At 45.1% G+C, this 22,018-nt stretch overlaps 2 protein-coding genes across 4 annotated transcripts in view; one reads left to right on the top strand and one right to left on the bottom strand.

Moving 5' to 3' along the window:
* Positions 1-7,431, top strand: part of ULK3 (unc-51 like kinase 3) — a 197,843-nt gene extending 190,412 nt beyond the window's left edge. For all 3 annotated transcript variants that reach the window (XM_069222140.1, XM_069222142.1, XM_069222141.1), the window contains one exon: positions 5,916-7,431. In XM_069222140.1, coding sequence (XP_069078241.1) covers positions 5,916-5,932 — 17 coding nt within the window. In that variant the 3' untranslated portion in view covers positions 5,933-7,431. The remainder of the gene's footprint in view (positions 1-5,915) is intronic.
* A 9,241-nt stretch (positions 7,432-16,672) lies between these two features.
* Positions 16,673-17,775, bottom strand: LOC138283917 (growth arrest-specific protein 1-like). Its single transcript, XM_069222143.1, has one exon. The coding sequence runs from the start codon at positions 17,671-17,673 to the stop codon at positions 16,765-16,767; it is 909 nt and encodes a 302-aa protein (XP_069078244.1). The 5' UTR covers positions 17,674-17,775; the 3' UTR covers positions 16,673-16,764.
* Between the last annotated feature and the right edge of the window lie 4,243 nt (positions 17,776-22,018).

The following is a 22,018-nucleotide window of genomic DNA, read 5'->3' as shown; positions in this document are numbered from 1 at the left end:
CCAATTAGGTATATGCCAATTTTAATATGTATAAAAACGACAAGGCAGAAGCATTGTTTCATGCAGTAGTAGGATTAGATTGCACTGAGTCCTAATGTCAACAAAAATGGACTCAGCACAACTAAGTTAGTGAATGCTAAACACATGGTGGAATACCACTCAAAAGGTGGTCATATCCAGCATGCACTGTACGTATAAAGGAGCAATGTTCACAATACCTCCTTCTTTAATAATTTTCTGAAAACTCTGTTGCTATTGACCCCTGTTTAGAGGGGTTTGTGAGCTAAGGGCAGACTAGGAATTTAGTCCTGATTTATATTCATGTAGTTGTTGAGGGGTTCTAGATTTCTTACTGCTAGGGCGGACTGTGGAGGTTAGTGTCTGGCTTTAGGGCCGGCTGCAGTATAATTGAAAACGTACTGCAAGGTATTTTTGAAAAGATAGAAAGAGGTGGAGTTGATGATTGGGGAAAGATTAATCTGGATTTGACATTGTTATATAGAATGGAGTTGTGTATTTGCAACAAATAATGTGGACATAGTGCAATGGGGACTCGGCTTGCAAATTCATAGGACTGAAAATGGTTAGCTGAGCAGGTATCGATGAGCCAAGAGAGAGGGAGGGGGTGAGGTTGAGAGGGTTTCCATGGGTCTGTGTATTGACGAGTGGTAGGCGTTAGAGAGTGACCCTAAGAGCCAAATGAAGAATGTGCTTTTTTTGTTATTACGCAGGTGGAGATAGAGGTCTCCAAGAATGCTGCAGATGTTAGAGAAAGTAGGGAGTTTGGAACAGCACACTAAGAACAGCCCCTGGGCCTCAGGGATATGGTATCATACCTTTATCCGTAATATGATCAACTATAGTTATTTAAGTGTTTTCCAAGTATAGTGTGGGAGAGGCTGAGGACTCTTTGCAGTAGTGATCGCTCTCCTAAAGTGGCGGCTGTCCCAGTGCTCTTCACAAGTGCTGGGGGTGCATGGGTGAGAGTGCACGTTTGGTGTGGAGAGCATCAGATGTAACGATATGTTTAGAAACAATCCATGTTTTTGTGATCGCTGTAGATTGCAGAAAAGGACCGTGCCAGTCAAGATGATCCTTTTATAGATATATTGTTTCAAATGAAACTGGTATTTAAAAGTCAAAACGAGATGAGAGGGGTGCTAAGTCGGGTATCTTCATAGGCTCGTGTTTGCTGTATGTTTTGCCCATCTTGATAGGCTCGTGTTTGCTGTATGTCACATCCATCTTCATAGGCTCAAGTTTGCTGTATGTTTCGACCATCTTCAAGGCTCGTATTTGCTGTATGTTTCGGCCATCTTCATTGGCTCATGTCTGTTGTATATTCAGCCTATGACTGGAGATGAGATATCAAGACACTCAATCCTAGGCTCCCCCATGAGGGGAGATTACTGGATGGCCACATAGGGAAAAAATAGTCTTGCTCACATATTGCACCCCTATGAGGAACACACAGGGCTTACCCGACTGCAGGGATGCTGGTAGCAATACGTGGGGGAGATGGACAAAGAAGACTGGCAGGCAGTGCTCGGGCGCCCTCTAGCAGTTGCGATAAAGACAAGTTATTCTCTAATCCAATTTAAAATAGTACACAGGCAGTGCTTAATTTTTGCTTGTTGTTTCTGGTGCTGAGCACCGGTAATTATTATGGGTGAGCGCAAAGCGCTCCGTCCATAAAGTAATCTCTCTTTGGGCTTCAACCCACGCCCAGGTCACGTCAGTCTCTTTCATTGGTTCCTGGGCTTGCTCTTTAAAATCTGCTTGCTTTCATTTGTGAAAGGCATGCATACATCATGCCTTTTCCGGTGTTTAGGCTGCCTACACAGCACCGGTAAACTACTAGAAACATACGAGGCTCGATGTTTTGAGCCTGGTTTCTGGACTACTTTATCTGTTCATTTTCCCCGCAGTGCGATCGTGCTGGGGTTTACATAGTGCGATCGCGCTCTGTTTTTTTGTTTTCAATTTCAGCGCGATCTTGCTGCATTTTACATAGCGCGATTGTGCTGTTTTTTTTTTCTTTTAATTTGTGTGGCAAAAAAAGTTAGGTTAAGAGTTTACAATGCAAATAGCTCCAACTCGAGCAGATGCGAGCCCCGTTGCATTGAAAATGCTTGTTTTTCAGGGCTGGCGCTTATTCTTCTGCCTCAAGCATTTACTGCGAGCAAAAGACACATATGGGAAAGATGGAGGATGACAAAAACGAAAAAGCATCACAATGGGAGAAAGCAGAAAGCTGCAAGAGTGAGCTGAAGGGGCAGGGAGTGGCTTTAAATGAATTAAAGGGGTCTGAGATGGCTTCAGGATTACGCTGCCTCAGTATTCCTTGCTCGTAAATATAATCGCAGCAGCCACGCGTTTAAGAATAGAGCTCTGGGCACTGGCACGTTTTTATTTACAAATTAAGCACTGTACACAGGACATACTACACAAGGGTCCTACTCCATAAAATTGGGAGAGCGGAGCATGCACAGTGCTTGTGTGGTTGTGGCCTGGAGAACACACTAATAAACACCTTGTGGACCTGTACTAAATTACTAAATTGTGTCCCCCAACAAAACAAAAAAAAAAATCACTGAACCTTAAGGCTAGTAGCAGCATTTGCACGGGCACCACATGGCTTTAAAGATGGCCTCCTATATCCAGATAAGACTGATGAAGGGTTTTCAAGATCAATTCTTTTGACCATCTGGAGAAAGGCTGTGGTATTGGTTTCGTGAAATTTTCCAAGACTAGAAAAACAGTTTGTAGGCGAACTGGAGTCCCAAGCATTTCGGGTCCAAAAAGCATGACGGATCCATCGATAGAGTTCAGTCTTACATAGGACAAGTTGGATATTCATGGTACCTGGTAAGTGTATGCACTCAGTGATCAATTAGCGTGAACGGACTTGCAATAGGTAGGTTGGAAAAATGTATGGAATCTAAAAAGTCATAATGCCCCTATTCATTCTGTTTGTGTCTCCCCCACCTTGTTAATAGCTAATGTTTCATGCCCTAACCCAAAACTCTTCCTCTATAGAGTAGAAAACAAAGGAATCGGTGAACTTTATCATCGAAATCTCAGCTGCCCTTCCCTGCATGATATGAAGTGGAGAGTAAAGAAAATAGATACTTTCCTCTGCTCACATCTGTCTGTTGATGTAGGACTCATGTCCTGATTCTTCTTTGTGTCACTGTGAACCTCTTTGGTCCTTAAATGGATGCTGCATCACCAGTGCAGTTGGTATTATACTAGGATGCATCCTTCAGGACTTGCCAAACACCTAGAGTGTCTGCGGAGGAAATTCATAGACTATATAGTCTTTCCCACCCTCAAAGACTCGAAAGGTCTTGTACTCCTAACTATCAATACATTGTTAGGATTGGGGTCCTTTCTGTATCAATGTGTTTTAAAATACCAAAATAGCTGGATAATAACATCCCAGGTTGTGCTTTTAATTGTATAAATAATCATATACTCCTAACTCAGTCAGCTGTCCTGCATGATTTAGTCCATTAGAGCATACTTCCAATGACACAGACTATAGTGCATCTGTCCCTCATTCTTACGTACTTTGGGCCTCAACCCCCCCCTTGTTTCCTGCCCTATATTTATTCTACTCGCAGTGAATGATAACCTGTTAGTGTCTCTTGGTGCGTTTAAAACAAAATGTCCAAACTCGCTGTGAGCGCGGATCAGCAACAGCGTTAGACAGGGAGCCTGGCTGATGCACACACCGGCAATCAAATAAGTTTTCCAGAGCTGGCTAAGTCCCAGCCCTGACCTCGGGAGTCTGGCATGCCTGGGCGCCTCCCTATTAGAAACGCACTGCAGCGTCACCGATAAAGGGAGCCCCGGGCAGTTGAGGCTTACTCCCTGCATTGGCCGGAGTTATCAGCCTACCAAGATATCAGCTCAGCCTTTCCCATCTCGTCCTAGGGTGGGATATTTGTAGGATGAAGTCAGTTTCCTCACTGGCCCCACTCCAGTCTGTGAAGAGATGGAGAGGTGACAAGGCAAGAGACTGAAAGCTGAAGTCTGTAGGGCACGGTTCTGTCCTGCACAGGCCTTGGCTTTCAGTTTCCTGCTCCCCAGCCTGTACCTGCCCTGAGGCTCCACGCAGCAGCAGCTGCAAAGTTGATGTGCCCTACTGAGGCAGCTGATGCTAAATAAAAAGTTGTATGTGTGGGTGAGTTTGTACTGTGTGTGTGCTGTGAGAGTTAAGGAGTGTGTGAGTGGGACAGTGTGCAAGCACAGAGTTTGCGACTGTGAGACTGAGTGACAGCTTGTGAGCAAGCCCGTGTGAGCATGTAGGTGGGTCAGTGGAATAGGTATGTGAGTGAGACCGCATGTGAGCGCGTGGGAGAGAGGGTGTGACAGTGCGAGCCGGTGTCTGATTGACTGTGTGAGGCAGTGTGAATGGTACGGTATGGGCATGTGAGCGAAACACGGTGTGGGTGGGTTGTTTTTTTCTCATATGCTAGAGTGAATAGGGCAAATGAGTGAAAAAGAGTGACAGTGAGTGGGAATAATTGGGACTGAGTGAGAAAGAATGGAAGTTAACTTGAGTGAGAACGAGTGAGTGTGAGGGAATGTAAGAGTGTAAGTAAACGTGTGTGTGTGTTTTGCACTTATGAGTCTTCAGCTGGCCCATGCATACTAGACATAATCCTTAGTATCTAGGTCACAAATAGCAAAATGCTGGAGTCTGCATATTGGAGGTAGTTCTTGGCATATGGGGGCACCCTAGGCAAAGTGCTGATGCTGGCACACCAGATGTAATTCTTGGCAAATGGGACATCCGTGGCAAAATGAAGGAACTGAATACTAGGCGTAATTCTGGAAAAATACAGACACTGACATATTGGAGGCAAGTCTTGGCATATAGGATATCCGTAACAAAATGCTGGTGCTGGAATAGTCGAAGTTTTTATTTACATAATGGGTACCCCTGGAAAATGCTGTTGCTGGCACACTAGAGGAATTTTTTGTCACCTGGGACACACATAGCAAAATGCTGCCATACTGGAAGTAATTCTTGGTATAGTGATTACCCTTGGCAAATTACTGGTGCTGACATACTGTACATAATTCTTGTCTTAAGGCCCACCCATGGCAAAATGCTGGCCCTGGCATATTAGAGTAAATTCTTGATTTAAGGAGAGTACACAGCAAAATCCTACGCTGGCATACTGGATGTAATTTTTGGCATTAGAGATGACAATCATAACATGTGGGGCAGGTGGGATGGGTACCCATGATAAAAATGCTGCTGCTGGCATACTGGGGGTAATTGTTTTAATGGATCACCCATGGTTTACAGGTGGCACTAATTGAATGTTTCTGGCAATGGCAAATTGTATGTAACTCATGGCATAAGAAGGCACTCATTTCATATGGAAGGCAGTCCAGTCATTTCCTGGTCCTGGCACTATAAAGGTAATGATTGACTTTGTGGCGTGGGTGGGGTTGTGCACCCACTGCACATTTTTTTTTTAATTGAGACAGCTCTTTGGGAGTTTATAATGGCCGTTTCAGAGAATATGGCTTTTTTTTTTAGCATATTTCTGTGAAAATTGTGCGTAAAATGCTGTCCTATTTGACAATGTTTTTCAAACTTTTCTTGGAGGGAGAACCCCTTCAACTCTCCTGGGACACGTCGGAGTTGTTGAAGTTCGGGGCAAGTATTATGCCCATCCACTTCCAAAGCTCACCAGCCACCCCTGCCAGAGTGTAGACAAGTTGTGTAACTTTGCATCTATTCTGTACTTACAGTTGTGTTCCCCGATCTCCCTCTGGAGTTGTCTGTCCAATTTTCTTGTTATATCATAACAGGCACACTCTAGCAGAGGGTCTCTTCAAAGATCACGATTTATGATTTTCAGCTCATAACTCTGATTTTCTTTGTATTTCAGGTTGCAGCCTCCAGTGAGGTGTCCAATCATTGTCTCGTATAGGAGCCTCTGCGGCATCCCGAGTCCTCCATCTTCAAGGGTTTCAAGACTAGTCTCAGAGGAAAACAAGAAATGTGTCCAGTTCATTCAAGATAGACATGTGTGCGTGCTTATGTGTGAATACTGTATTTTATGTTTTAGATAAAAAAATTTAAAATCCAGTCAAACATAGTTGCACTTTTGCTGTACTCTGGTACTGCTCACTGTGATTGATGGGTGAGGTGTCCGTCAGGTAGTTGTGTGGACATCACAAACCTGGTTACATGTGTGGTTTTGTCATCGTCCTAAATAATAATAGAGCAGGAATGGATTCTGAGCCTGAGCTCATGCTACAGCTGTCACACCGAGTTGTGTTAACAGGATCAGGCGTGGAATAGATGTTAAGGCTGCTTCAATCCTCTGAAGATTGCCCTGGGATAGAAGGGACGTTAATACAGAATTTCGCAAACCTCCTTGGTGAGGGTGACTCTAAAGCCGGGTTGTCCAGTGAGTCTGATTTTCAGGATAACTGACTATTTAAATGATTACCATTTAAATTACTGGTGCGTTTCATGTTGATACCCTGAAAATCTGGCTTTGTTCTAGTCCTGTTGTGTCGACGTTGGAAACCCCGCCTAAGATTAAATGGGTTTTATGATGGAAAGCCTGTCACATGATTGGACATGATCTTTGGAGAGGCCAGCCGCTGGAAGGGAATTGTGATTGACCTCCGGCTTTTGAGCATTGCTCTTACATCATAAGCTGCATGGACCAGGAGACTGACGTCCATTGTCGGTCTCCAGGGAGGAGCTCTGATGCGCACTAGTGGACAGTGTGGTGAGGGGAGAACATGCACTGATACTGTATTCCTTGTAATTCATCCATCTGTGAAGAGAGAAGCCATGCAAAGTTTCACTGAGTCAATGGTGGATAAAGGCAGAACAACTACACAGTTCCCAGGCATTCAAGACAGTTTCTGTTAAGAAAAAGGACTGTCTTCTTAAAGAGGTGGACTCTCATATAGGGAATTCATCTGATTCTCTGAATGACCAGGAAGCCTGGGGCTCACTCAGGTGCAGTGCCATGTGGCTGATTTTTCAAGCCCTAGTACTCTTTGGAAGCTATGTGTCCTATCTGAAAATCTGAATCTCCCTCTGCTTTAGCTCATCCCGAAGTTGAACCCAATTCTGTGTAGGCCAGTCCACCTCTACTTACATGTTGTAAACCTGAACTGAAATAGGATCGATCACCATTTAAAGACAATGTCCTTTTGTGAGTCACTGCTGTAGTGGCTGCCTGGGACAGCAACTCACTGACCACCATTTTGTTTGGCTTCAGTGATCAAAGCCAAATCTAAAATGGCCCTCCTTCTATTGCAACAATGACACTATGTCAGCTGCCACAGTCTTGGGATTAAATTGATCCTAGGAACCTTGCACTTGGTATAGGAAGAGAATGGCAATTTTTAATGACTTTAAATAAAGATCTTCTCACACTGTTTGTGCTACTTTTTCGGTGATATCTCATGTCTTGCTCAGTGATAACGAATTAAGTCTTTTGAGCATGGAAGTATGAAATCCCCCGAAATCTTTCACTTGGATTCCTTCAAGTAACTCTATTTGTAACTTTAAAAAAAAAATCATATATTTCTATTGCAGAAACAAAGCCGTGAAATGGCAATTTAGTTGTGTGCCCCGCAGTTACACTCACTAATCTTATTAGAGTGACCCTAGTTTTGTGTCACTCTGACAGCCGGTAGATTCACAATATAGTTGTAAAATATGTTAGTGGGGTGAATGCTAGCTGCAGACATCTCTTTAATGGAGGTAAGAGGTACATGGGTAGGTTCCCCTTCTCGTTTTTCTCAAATTGGCACTATGTGTGCTGCTTTGAGTGCCTAGAGACAAATCACCTTGTTGTGAGTGTGGGCTTGGATGCCATTTATCTTTTGATGCAGTATGTACGTTAATCAGTGAATATCTTTCTCCATTAGCAGTGAAGGCCTTAGTCACTCTTCTTTAGAACTACAGGAGGATCTTTCTTCGCTCATAAAGATGTAAGAAAATGATGCGGAGACTGTGGACTTGAGCCACTATCTGCCATCTCTCTGGCATCTAAACTAGCCTCTTCGCTTCAGAACTTCTCTAGTTCAAATGTTCATCCGCGCCAGACTTATTTACTCTTAAAGCATCAAGCAGATGCCCTGGATCATCATATACCATGCTTTCCAAGTGATTTGAGGTCATGCCGGTATGATTGTACATGGCTTCATGGCTTTATTTTTTTATATAATATATTGTTTACGGGTGCATACAAAGAGGGGCAAATGCAGGCTTGAGAGCACCTATTTCAGAAATGTTGCACAGAAAATTGTATCTTTCAAACTGAGAATCTGACCCCAAATAATAGCAATGGCTTTGCTTCCCCCTCAAAATCAGGATTATTGCTAAAAAAAAAAAAGGTGTGTTTCTCTGTGGGAATGTTCTTGGGATGTGTTCCCCTGCAGGTCTTTGTTTCCTCCTGCTAATGTCAGTTTATTTGACACATATTTTGGGGTGTTCATGTGTATTTGCTTGTAGGTAATGAAGGCAGTCTTGTATTTGGTTCCCGCATGAGAGTCAGACCTTGTAGTGATGTCTGGGCAAGGGGGGATAAGACTGTCTTTTTTCCTTTTTCTGTATTCAACTCTGGCTATGACAGTGGCTGAGACAATCATCCTCAGACCTGATCTGGGGAATGTTTTGAGATTGTGGTTGCCGAGTAAGGTCTTACTGAGCATTCAGTGAGGACATCCTGGACATGTAGTGAATCTGATATTGGATGTTCAGTGAGCTGCTTCTAGTATTTCAGTTGTTTGATGTTGAACCTTAAATTAATAGATATTGGGCATTCTGTGAGATATTGATCTGTGTAGCGATACTGGGAGTGTAGTGACTGAAACTCAGCGTTACGTGAGTTAATAATCTACCCATCAGTGACAGATGCAGGCAATTTGCTGAGATAGTGTTGGGTCTTCTGTGATCTGGTACTTATGAAATTAGGGAGCTGTTAACACTGTTGGTATTATCTAGCTCTCATGGAGTAATACACCTTCCAAAGTTATGTATTTGAAAAGCCACTCTGGTCTGAAAGCAGAGTAGGCCAATCCCACTTCTTCCCTCCTATACCGTTACCAACCCCCCTCACCCAGCACTCTTTGAAGTTAGTAGAGCAGAATCAATCAGTCAATCAGGGGATTTTTACAGTGCGGCATATCACCGGTGAGGGTCTCAAGGCACTGCTGGGGATAGTTGCTAGCTGCTTAGTGGTGGACCGTTCAATTGAACATGAGGCCATGAGTCCTTTCCTGAATTGCTGGAGCATTGAGGAGATCCTGAGGTGCAGGGGAAGGCCGTTCCAGGCTCTGGCCGCCAGGTGTGAGAAAGCGCGTGTCTGCTGTTGCTTCAGCGGATCCCGGAGGTGTCTGTGAGGAAGAGGGAGGAGGACTTTAGGTGTGTGGTTGGTTGGTTGACAGTGAATAGGGCCAAGTGAAATCAGAGGCCTTATTTGAACATCATGGGTCTGCAGCTATAGTTGAGATTCCTCATTTGAATGTGTTTCTAGTCCTCAGGTTCCACCTGGCAGAGGTCTCAAATATCACATTGCGTATTCACACAGTTGTCTTCAGTCACACTGGCCTTTCCCGTGGTTCCTGAGGCTTTAGCCAAGTTCCACCTTGGTCTAGAACACTCTTCTGAAGAAAATAACCGTCAGTAACAAACCTGAACTTAGAAGATCCTAAAAGACTTGTCTGTTTCTTAAAACATAATACTAGGGGAACTAAACTGAGAATGAACAACTGTTGGGTATTTGCAAGCTGTGAACCTGTCTGTCAAATGCCTTTTGCCACAGTCACCCTATAACTGTGCTTTGCTTGGTAAGTCCCTCCTCAAACACCTTGCTCACACCACGATTGCAAACCTCACACTCCCCACTCCACATTTTTCTTGCAGGCCTAACCACAACCAGCACCCTTCCTTTCAACCATGCCCTGTGGAGGGTGCCCAGGAACCCAACTGAAATCTGAGAACTCCACAGCCTTGTCTGAAGTATAATGCCCTACACAAATTGATACAAATGGAGTAGCTACTTAAGTGATCTCCCAGAAAAGTGCTTTGGGCTTCACAAGGAACAAAAAAGTGTTAAACAAAAAAAAACAAAATCCAAACGGAGTCACACTGCTCAGCTTTCCAGGATCAATGGAACTCTAGTTGACAATGGAGTGTGACATGTTGATCTAGAGTTGAACTTCGTTTAGCTCCAGCCATCTTTTCACTGTAATGGAGTCTCCTACCTCTGTTTGTAGTCAGACTGTGTCAGCTTCAGTTACCTTAAAGTCTCTTGCCTTGGTCTAGAGCAGGGGTCTTCAAACTGGGGAGAGGCCCCCCGATCAGGGTAGAGGACGCCAGGGTCTGGCCAAAGGAAGCATTATGCAGATAACAGTGCTTTGTTATAAGCAGAAAAATGCATTGCACTGTTAAAAAGGTAACAGAGGTTAACTGCAATGTTGAAATAAGTCTAGATATATTTAAACATTGCAGCTTAAGCTTAATAGAAGAATTGTGAAAAATTCTAGGGGGGGGGGTGATGATTTTTTTTTCAATGGGGAACGTGGCATTTAAAAGTTTGAAAAACACTGGTTGGGAGTCAGATTTTAACTCTGAGAAGTATGACTGCCAGATCGCTACATATCCGCAAGACACCATATTTCGAGCCCTTGAAATGCATTTCTCAAAATTCTGTTATCAGGTTTGTTAGCCCAGTTGGGTCAAGCAGAAGGCGGCTACAGGCCTAGAATACATTGATTAAATGAATGTCCAGGACTTGAAAAATTCAGTGGCCGCATAGTGTTTAAATCTTGAAATCAGGCATTTTCTGGAAATATTTTTCCTTTTGGTCCAAAAAGCTGAAGTCCTACAACTAACTAAGCCGTTTGCTAAAGGTCCGAGTCCATGCCTCTCTTATATTCGTTCTTGTAAATTACACCTGCAGACACCACCTCCCGATAGGTATTTTTGAACATTTCCTTTCCACTTTACCAATCCCACAAAAAGTCACTATCCCATGTAAATACATTTTATTTGCCAGCACTGATTTAGCAGTCATCAAAAATAAAGGTTTCCATACACAGTTTTGGGGACAAATACTCTTTATAAAGATTCACGTGTTGCACTGTTGGAAAAGTTGAAAAAACATGAAAAACACAGTAGTCCAAAAACATAACTTTTCTTTCTTTATACAACATAAATAAATCTCATGTATTTTCATTTCCATATTTTCTGTACAAAGTGATTTTTTTTAAAGCAAACAGTTATAAAAACAATATTTACAGGTTTTGAGCGTGAATTTCATGGAATGTAGCCAGAACAGCCTGCTTGTAAGTGAATAACAAAAAAACAGAGGGCTAAGAGGTAATTGGGCCCATGATCATCATCTCAGCCAGTCTGGCAGCCATTTTATTCTGTGATTGGACACCGCCATCCACCACGATGGATGCACCACCTGCGTTTATGAAACCATATGTTTATTTATTTTAAAGGGGCCTTCCCTATATAGAGAGAATGTAAATAAACGTAAGCATAACTGGCTTGGATTTGACTATAGTTAAAACTATAGCTTAGGTAACTTTCAGAGTACCAAATGCAGCAGGGCACCGAATGTTTCCAGGCTGGGGCTTTGAAGAATGTTGCACTGTGTTTTCGTGACCTTTTAATGTCTCTGACTGGCTTAGTGGACAGTTGAAGTCTCGTCCCAGTTATTTGAACGACTGGTGTTTTTTTTATTTTTTTAATGTCTTTTGACTGCTAGGTTAACAATGCTACAATAGAAACAAGAAGGGAGCCCCCCTATCATAAGCATCTGGTCCAGTCCAATTCTAGAATTCATGGAGATGGGAAATACCTGCTTCTATGGCATGTGACTATTGTTAAAGTACCTTTACTTTTGTTTTGTTAATACTTCTAGTACAGGTATCTTGCTTCATAACCAAAAGCATCGACCCCCTGACCCTGATCGCGAGAGAGACAGATTTAGGTGTGCGGATACTGTGTGGCCTTAAAAAACATTTCCAGCCAGTATCCCCGCATTTAAGTCTAGCAATTCTGGACTGAAGCAGCACATCAGCGCATGGACCTGGAAAATTGTCAGGCCTGTGACAGAGGCAGAGACCAAGTAAAATACAAGTTTCAAGTTTCCTCCCTGCCAGCTGTGTAATGCGGTGAAAAAAGCCCTGGGTTTCAAGCTCACATCCCTTTGAATTCCTCTGCTTGACGATGTGTATTTCCAATCATAAATGAAGGATTGCAAGTACATGAATACAATACACTGTGAAATAGAGAGCTATGATGGATATTCCTCTGTCAGCAGACAGGAACATGCAGTCCATTATAGAAGAAAGTGCATTCTCTTCTCCCAGAATGTAGACTCATCCAGGGTATAAACCATCTTTGAAGTAATAGTTAAGAAAACAGGTTTGCATAGTTTTTGAAAATTAAAAATCGGGACCTTCTAGTAACATAGAGGTAGGACTACAGTTTTCCATCGACCGAGTGGCACCTAATGACTTAAATTGACTGAGATCATCAACATAGAAAACAGACACTGAGGCACGAATTAATTATAACTGTAAATTAGTACAGCCAGTATTATCAGTGTTTGTTACATTTCTTCCTGATAAGGGTTGATAACGAATTCTGCACTGGAACACATACAAATTTACCTCTGTGTTTGGCGCGCTAGAGCTGCAATGAAGTGCCTGGGGCAGGCAGCTAGATTAGGCAGTGAGGTTCTCATGTTCTCATGCATCACCCCGACTCAAACCGCGTTGAGAACCGAGACGTGCTGAAAGTTGCTTGGGCAGATTGCACAGGGAAAGTGGGACACCCCAGGCACATCCGGGGCGCCTAGTTACCCTACTCGTGGCGTAATCTCCATTTTGTGAGCATATTTCCATGGTGCTTGGCTGTCAGTTGTAAGTAAACATAATGCCCGGGTTTTATTGTAGTTCCCTATATTGCTTTCATTTATATATCTTTAAATGGGACGGTGGCGTGCGGGAAGAGCAGACTCCCTACAAACTTTTTGGAGTCTTGGAGTCTCATGCAATAACTTCTTGCATTTTGAGAGCGGTAGCCACGGTTTACTTCCATTTAACTGATTAGACTAACACACCTGATGGCATTACACTGTCGTTTTAAACTCCACAACTGAAAACACAATGACATGGGGTGAGCTCGCTACCCTACGTAGGTGACAGTCCTAGCTCTTGGCCAATAGCACTAAGAATGCTGGGATTTGTAGTTTAACTTTTCTTGCTGTATGCAATGACGTACTGTTTCCAGCATTCGTGATGTCACTTGCCAGCCTAAGGTTGAATGAAACTGCCCTTCGAAACTGGTGCCATTTGACATGGGGAAAAAAGAAATAACCAATGCCAGGATGAAAAGAAAAAAATGCGTCTGGATGTGTTTATTGTGCCTGTGGGTATCTCGATATCGCTAGCGCTAAGCCTCGTGTGCATCCAGCCTGTGACCAGGAGGCAGGTAGCGGACTGATAATTACGTGCTATCTTCTTCAAAAGTTCACGCCACAGATATATTTACCTAAGTGATATCTGGAACACCGACTTCACGGTGTCAATTGTTTGCTACACTTCTCGAACAGTGCCACGCGAGTTTATACGGCTGCTGGAAAGATTTCTATCTGCCCCATGCTACATGTCTGGGGGGTTTCTTTGCATTGGTGTATTTGCAGAGCTCAAACGTGCATTTTAAATGCAAATACAGCACTTCAAGTCGCAATCCCATATGCAGAATGGTGTCCCTGACACCATCTGCGAATTGCAAGGGGGTCGCAAAGACCCACCTCATTAATATTAATGAGGTGGGTCGCAATTTGCGACCCCCTTGCGATTCCCTGCACTCACAGGGATGGCCACCATGTCTGTGACTGCTTTTTTAATAAAGCAGTTTTTTTTTTGTATTGCAGCCCGTTTTCCTTAAAGGAAAACGAGTTGCAATACACGCAGGAAAATGAAACCATTTGGTTTCATTTTTTCAGAGTAGGTAGTGGTCCATTGGACCACTGCCTGCTCTGAAAAAATATTTTGGCGACATCCACAAAGGGGAACTTCACATGGGTACTAACTGCGAATTGAACACCCCTTCCTATTTGCGAGTCGCCTTCACATTTTGCGAGTCGGTACCGACTCGCAAAATGGGAATGTGCATCGCGATGCCCGTTTTGCATGGCGCAAACTGCGAATTTCGCAGTTTGCGCCATGCAAAACGGTTGCTACATCTGGCCCTAAATTCAGCCGCTTTGGGTGGTGCAGGGTTCAGTCAAAAGTAAAACTGCGTTTTTCCCTTGTAAAGTGGGTTGGTCTGGAGTAAGGAAGGAGGGGTTATTACTATTATTGGTCACACACTATGAGTTCAGGGCAAGGCTGCAGATCCCAGTGGCTCCACGCCAGGCCTTCTCTACACCACACACTCGTGTTTCTGTGTTTTAAACAAAGGCGTGCTCTCATGCCGTGGGATGCCTGCGCCCCTCAGGCGCTGACGAGGTGCAACAAAATGTAAACATGCCATTGCTGTGCACATCCGCAGAGAGTGCTCGTGAGGAGCCTTTTGTAAAAGAGTAAAACGTGTCGTTCGCTTGACAGAGCGCACTGTGGCAATGACGGAGTCTCCAACAAGCCAGCAAAGACCAGGGACGTCCGACTGGCCACATTCAAAAACACAATTTCTAATTTCCTGAAGTAGATAGCAGGAGTAATTATAATGTAGGACCGAAAAAAAAAACATAGCAAGGATTAATCAATTTAGCAGGCCCGGAGGGAGGCGGTCGAGGGGCTGTTTTTCGGGGGGTGCCGGGCGGTGGAGCTTGTGCGGCCAGTGTCTGTGTATCTGTCCACGGAGCTATTGCAGAACTGCTAACAACCCCCAAGCATTCAGGCCACGCTTCAGAACGACCACTGTGACGCCACGGATTGCTAATTTTAATTCCAGGGTGCATTTGTGGATTGCAATCCTGTTGTTCATTGACCAGGCATTTAGTATAATTGTAAACGTTGTGGTGGCTATATGGGCGGGTTTAAAGGGATTGCAAGCAAAATATAGGAACGTACCAAACTAGAAGGTACCCTGTCTCCTAAGTGTGGGTGTGGTACTCACCGTGAGCTGAAGGGAGTTATTACAATGATAACGTTATTAACATTGTTGGCAGCACTGTCTGAGGCATGGGGTTTCCGTGGATTAAAAGTGCGAGCATCGTGTAAACAAGATACTCCCAAGCAGTGCTTTAAATGGAAATGTACACGTGTAGGTACTCTCTAGATAGAGTGCCTGTTTTCTCCCAGGAACTGACGGCACTTTCCCGTTGAATGTATTGCAATAGTACTGAAAAGTGCACGTACCTTCCTTTCAATGTAAAGAAGTGCAGGTCCTCAGTACCGAACAGTACCTCCCCATTTAAAGCACTGCTCTCACGTCAATGTGTGTGCAACGCCCTTGCAGATTATGCAGCTGTATACACACAGTGCGCGCACGCAGCAGGTCACACATTTTATCCAAATAATTGTAAATATGACCACTTTGGCCAAGCGAATGTCCTGGCACCTACGATATGGGCATATTAGTAAAGGGGTTCACGTGCTGTATTGGAATGCTGCCCCGCTCTCTGTTTACCTACATGCATGCATGTGCACACGCTACCTATAATTAATCTTTACAGTCTTTGCGAACACGTGCATTGCAAGATCCATGACCTGCCCTTGAACCTTTTTAGCATAAATGTACAGAAGTAAACATACAAATGCCAGTAACCACAGTGTACTCGTTTATAAACAAAGGCACGTGCTGTATCCCAAAGCCCTCCACACAGGTGGAAATGCAGCGTTAGAACGGGCTTGCACGTACACAGGCACACATCCTGTAAAAGCATGACTGCAAACGTCACGCACTCTCATTTATCAGGCTGCCCTCCCACACTAACAGATACTGTGTAAGAAGTCGCACGCGCTGTATACAAAGACAGTGCAGCACCCCCATGCACCCCCTCACAAGTATATATACTGCACAAGATCGTGTAACTTTGCCAGTACCTCCAGTTAGTGAATATTCTGCGGCCCCCTCCCAACAACAAAAAAACGGTGGTTTACATTTTTGAATTTAATGACGTCAGAAGGTGGTGTGTTACACATACTTCCGGCTGGCTCTGGCTGGCCTTAGAGGCACATGCTGGCGGCACCCCCTCCGGAGTCCAGCCTTACGTCAAGGGATGGACCCCCCCAACTCTACACAGCAAGCTCGTGTCGACAGTGGGGGCAAGTCCAGCTGTAAAACCTGGGGGTGTGGGCAGGTTAAACGCACGGGTAGGTCGAGCAACGTGAACATGGGGCAAGTTCTCGGTAGTGCCTCACTCACTGAAAGGCCACCCAGGCAGGGTCAGACATACCTGAGGCACCCTGTTGAGGGACTGACTGCCCCAGCCATGCAGAGACCTGATGAGAATCATCCCAGTGACCCTACTGGTCACCATCTCTCAGCAGAGAGCTGGCAGCCTGAACCCTTGATCTCAAGTCTAACACCACGATCAGCCTTCCCATTGCTTCGGCTCTGCTGAAAACCATTTTGCAAGACAGCTTCTAGCAGAACCTTCTCTGGGAGCTCATGGGCAACCATAAGAACTCAAACCTCAAAAGCAGATAGCAAGCCACATGCTGATAGAGCCCGTGGTCTTCCACCACTGATGTCTGACCTATCCTTACAGTTTGTGGGGCACCCGACCCCCGCTACAATACAGACACAACCAGTGCGCCCAAAATGAGCACATGGGCTGCTATATTAGGCTGAGCAGCCTTGGCCTTACCCCGTGGGATCTCTCTCCTGTGACCCTCTTCCTCTCCCCCTTCATCATCTCCTTCATCATCCTCATCATAATCGCCCTCCTCCTCCTCTATGATGCTCCCTACAGGCCGCAGCTCCCCAGCCACCCCGAAACATAGGCGTCCCATGTGGACCTTCAGCACTTCGCAGAAAGGTCTCTCAGGCCCATCACAGACACACTGTTGGAGAGGTGGTCCAGCAGCGGAGGCCAATAGCTGCTCAATGGTTTCCCTGCAGGCCGCAGTGCAGCGGCGGCCATTGAAGAGTTGGCCACAGCGAGCAAGGTAGGCGGCCAAAGGCCTGCGGCAGGCTGGTTCCTGTTCACAGTGCAGGCGTGCCCCCATGCAGCCTCCAGCTGCCGAGGTCCGGGGCAGACAGGGCTCAATGGCCGCTTGAAGTTGATGGCATTGCCTGTCCCTCCCACACTGGCACCCCTCCAGTGCTGGGCCGGCCTGGGTTTGATTCAGGTACACCAGAGCTGCAATGCAATGGCTGGGGCAAGCCGGTCGAGCAGGCAGTGATGTTCTCAGGAAAGACCCAGACTCAAAGTTCAAGACAGTCCTACACGCTGCTTGGTACTGCTCATAGGCCCCTGTGCAGTCTGGTTCAGCCTGACAGCGAAGCAGGGCCTCCCAGCATGGCACCGCAGCCCAGCTGGTACTGGAGATGTAGCCTAAGAAAAGGAGGGTCCACCAAACCTGCACCGGAAGCAGAAGGAACCATCCTGGGCTAGATCCCACTGTCCGCTCTGAGTTCATCTCCCAAGTAGATTCACTGACTCCACAAACTCCTATTATGGTCCATCTCTGCCTCATGTTGGTGTCCACGGCACCATGATGTGCCCGCCGGCCTCAGTTGTGATCCAATTTCCACCGAGCTTAGGTTCTCACTGTTTATTATCCAAGATGGCACTGCCTCGTGGCCATGGTGTCACCCCACATAATCCTGTGTTTAAACTTCACTTGGTCTCATCGGGCCAACTCCAGGTCCAGATCTCTGGCTCAAAAGCCTACAATTCAGCTGTGATGTAGTGTCAACCACCAAGGCCTGCTTCCTTGCTGGGTGTCAGCAACTGTTAGGCGTCTGTTTTAGCCCCAGCAGCCTGGGAACCATCAGCCTTTCAGGCTCCACTTCTCGGTATTGTGATGCCATCCTCCTGGTTGTCCAGCTTCTTAATCCAGCCGCTGAACCACCACCTGCTGCTGGTGGCCTCGGTGTCTATCACTCAATGATCCCTTTATCAGCTCTCCCGTGCGTCCAGTCTCGTAACCGCAGGTGCCAATGTGCACACGTGGGCTTCTTTCATGGTACCCCTGGGTTTTGAAAGCCTCACGCCGATCCAGTCCGGTACAGCTGAGGTTGATCAATATTATATATTCTGGTCAATCCTCCTTAAAGACAGCTCGAGAAGTTGATGAATCGCTGCAAAGATGCGCCTGTAACTTGCAGTTCACAGAAACAAATCTAACTCGGGCTTTCATCCTCCTGAGGTAGATAATGTTCAGCTGGATAGCAGTGACGTCCTCTGCTCAAGCACCTGTTTGGTGGCGTGCGCAGTGTGCTACACCAAGGTCAGTCTCTACAGCCCATGGCTAGGTCTGAATCACCCATAGGTCCAGATCGGATCGCGGCACTCCCCGGGTGGTCTTCTGTTTGGCAGCGCAGACACATATTCCTGCACCTGCAGCCTGTAACGAAGAAGGGCCCCGGCCTGTTGTCAGATCATCCTTTCTCCTCCGGAGCTCAGCAGACAGTGAGCAGAGACGAACAGGCGTCCCTCCAAAACTTTCTGCATTCGTGAGGTCAGAGCTTGGTCTGGGGGGATACCCCCTGCCTCATTACGCTGCTTAACCCCACGCAGAAAGGGAGAGGGGGCCGGGGGCTCGTTATCCTTCTCTCTCCGCCTATTGGAGGGGTGAGCTCTAGACATTTCCCACACACCCCCAACACTAGGATGAAACCTATTGTTTGTCCATTTGAAGGGGGACGGTAAGCAGATAAAAAAGCTATAAAGTGTGACACCCCCTAACCCCCGTTAAAACCACCATCTGTGTGGTGCAGCCACTTGGCAAACGCGTTAAAAGATGGGGGAGTAGGGAGTCCGCAATGAGTGTATTCCACCAGATATCCATACCATAGGTACATTGGTACATCGCCCCCCAACGTCTTCCTTCCCTTGAGTACGTCATGTGATATGTTTATGATGAAGTGGGTTGATTCATCGTTTCTGTGTATGGTAGTTTTACTACCTTCCCCTCTCCCAGCTTTTTGGTCTTAAGCACCAAACACACAATAAAACTTTGGATAACGAGCACTTTCAGCGGCAGCAATAGAAAAGCTGCCCATCTGTGCATGGTTTGACACCCCCTGCTGGATTTGACGCGGGCTGAGAGAGGCGGGGGCCCTGATTGCTCCCACTGAATGGAAAGAATGGCATTTTCTGGCTGGGCGCCCCGCCTTTGTGCCGGATGAGGCGCGCCGCCATCTTGGGCCTTTGTGCCGGGTCGATTTGTTCACGCCTTGCCGCCGGTCAATGGGGGCCTTTGCAGGCCGCCTCAATTGGCCTGCCACCTCCCTCACAAAGGACACTTGAGAAGCTGCTCGCAAGAGCAGTTCACTGCCTTTCTCCACCCCATTGAAATGGAAACGAAGAGGGGAGGGGGGACCCACCCCCTGAGAGCCCCTTTCACGGGTCCACCCGGACCAGCCCTGTGTATAGGAGCGCGTGGGGGAGGGTGTCAAAACGGGTTACACACTTCATCTCACACCAGAACACTAAATAACCAAAACAAATTCACATTAGGTTTTATATTTGGGGAAAACGGCAGGTGATTACTAAATACGTAAATCCTAGTTGGCAGCGTAAACATCGTGTGTATTGGCTGGAAAAGAATCCCGTATAGTTCACTGCCTAGGGAATGAAAGATAACTTTCATCTCAATCCCTTTTGGAATGGGATATTTGATATCACATCTATCTCACTTAGTATTTAATTCATTTTTACTTTAAGAAAGTTGATATAGCGCTGCTATTCTCCGAAAAATGCCAGAGCGCTTTACAACAAAGGTTAATAGGATATGATCTTGCAAAACATCTGCAAGTGGAAGATAATGACATAAAAATGCACTAGTGAGGCGAGTGAGGGCTTTGTGGTAAACAGGGACATTTTAGGGATTTTGGGGGACCCTGTTCGGAACAGCTTTGAATTTATGACCCAATTTGAGCTCTTCTATGCACTCTTTGGGCAAGTCAGTGACAGTATACAGGCACACCCGTCCAAATTATAAATGTGTTTACATCTAATATTCAGGGATAGTGACGTGTGGTTTCAATACTGTAACACAGGAGCAGTTCACCAATATCACTGAAAATAATCTCTCTGACACCCTCACATTTCTCACATGGGAGGTCCTGCTTTGATCTAAAAGAAACTTTGTTTAATGGATGGTGCATGCAACATAAGTACAACATTTTTCTGCAAAATGTCTGTAAAAGACTCGCACATATCACCCACATTAAAAATAAATGAAAGGACAACGGGATTATCAGTTCAATAATTATTAAGAGTCATCAGGGTAAGACTCTTAAGAACAGAGCTAGCTCTATTATCGGGCTCCCTGAAAGACTGGGACCCTGGGCCAGGCCACACTTTTTCCCATGCCTTAAAACGTGGTAAACACCAGTATAGCAATCGGGAATTTAAAAGAAATACACAATTGAAGTCAGCAGTGACTACGCATGCACAGAGAACAGAAACACAACAGTAAGCTACTTAAGCTGTATACATTTGTAATAAACAATATTTGACATTTGTAATAAGCAACATTAGTGGGAAACAAGATGGGGTCAGATTGTGGTCAGTGCATGAAGGAGACGTGGAACTCACTCGATCCTCTTTGTGGCTATTAAAAACATTGAAACAATGTGTCTAGCAGTGGTGCAACCACTGACAGATATTATATGTTTGAGGTCCGCAGCGGAACAAGGATGGTACAACTGTGGGAATTCTATGTCATCAGCGGGGATGTGCGCTGTTACAGCAGGTGTAATAGGTGGTCTTTTAGTTTGGCTTTGAAGAGTTGCAATGAGGGACCAAGTTTTATATGGGGTTGAAGGGCATTCCAGATCCTATGTGCTTTCCTTGAAAAGGTGCCCATGATGTTAATTTTTTTTTTTAAAGATGGTGCGTTGAGAAGTAGTTTTGGTTGAGTTTTTTTACGGACAGCTCCAGGTTTTGTGTGAGTTAGGGTGTTGGTGGGATTCAAGGTATATTGCTTTGTATGTGATTCAAGCAATAGATGGAGCGCGATTCAAGTGTTAGCCATTTTAGGAAGTTAGAACTCGAGTGTGGGTGATCGGCCTGGTGACTGAGTTTGGCATGGCTTCAGAAATATCTATCCAGGACTTAGGTAGTCTGGTCATTATAGAGCTCCCATTTTCTAGGCATGGTGTCTCTGGTTCCTGTACAGCTGCTTTGAAGTCTTGTTTGAGATGAATGGTCCGCTGTTGCAGAGCTGCTTCAGTTGACATGTATGACAGTTATTTCTTTGACATCAAGGTCATGCTTGAGGGAGCTATCTATAGTGATACCGAGGGTTTCGGGCTCATTTCACAATCTTGGAGAAGATGTTTCGGGGCTGTAGGAAAGAACAGACAGAGCGGAGAAATGATGAGAATGTATAGGTGTGTATGTTTTTCGCACATTGGTATTTTGTGTTTATCTTATAAATCTGGTCTGTGCATTTTCTGTGCAACATTAAAGATACCCAAAATAGATGGCACTTAAGAAACAAAATGTAACTTGTGGACAATTCACCACTCATCACCCCTGGCACTCTCATGATGAGCGGCGCAATTTGTTCAACTTCTTTTTTCTCTAATTTATATTGTTATTTATAGTTTCTCATAACATGATTTCCACATTATATCACTCCGTTAACATTTCAACACCTGTATTTTTGAATTTCGTTTTTCTGGGTTTTATTTGTCTTCTGTACAAATTGAAAACCAAACCAACTTTATTCTCTTTAATGGCTAGATTAAGCAATTCTGACCATGTTTCATTCATCAGAAGTTTTTCTCTTTTATTCAGCGATTAACCAACCACCTTTTAATTCATCACATTTCTTTTCAGCTGCTTCCAAGAGCAGATTGTGCTTT

This window comes from Pleurodeles waltl, chromosome 3_1, assembly GCF_031143425.1.
Source record: "Pleurodeles waltl isolate 20211129_DDA chromosome 3_1, aPleWal1.hap1.20221129, whole genome shotgun sequence".
Taxonomy (NCBI): domain Eukaryota; kingdom Metazoa; phylum Chordata; class Amphibia; order Caudata; family Salamandridae; genus Pleurodeles; species Pleurodeles waltl.
Note: the sequence above shows the minus strand (reverse complement) of the source record. Positions and strands in the feature narration are given on the sequence as shown.

Excerpts from the sequence above, each read along its gene's own strand:
- LOC138283917 (XM_069222143.1), bottom strand. The coding sequence starts at position 17,673 with ATGAGGCAGAGATGGACCATAATAGGAGTTTGTGGAGTCAGTGAATCT.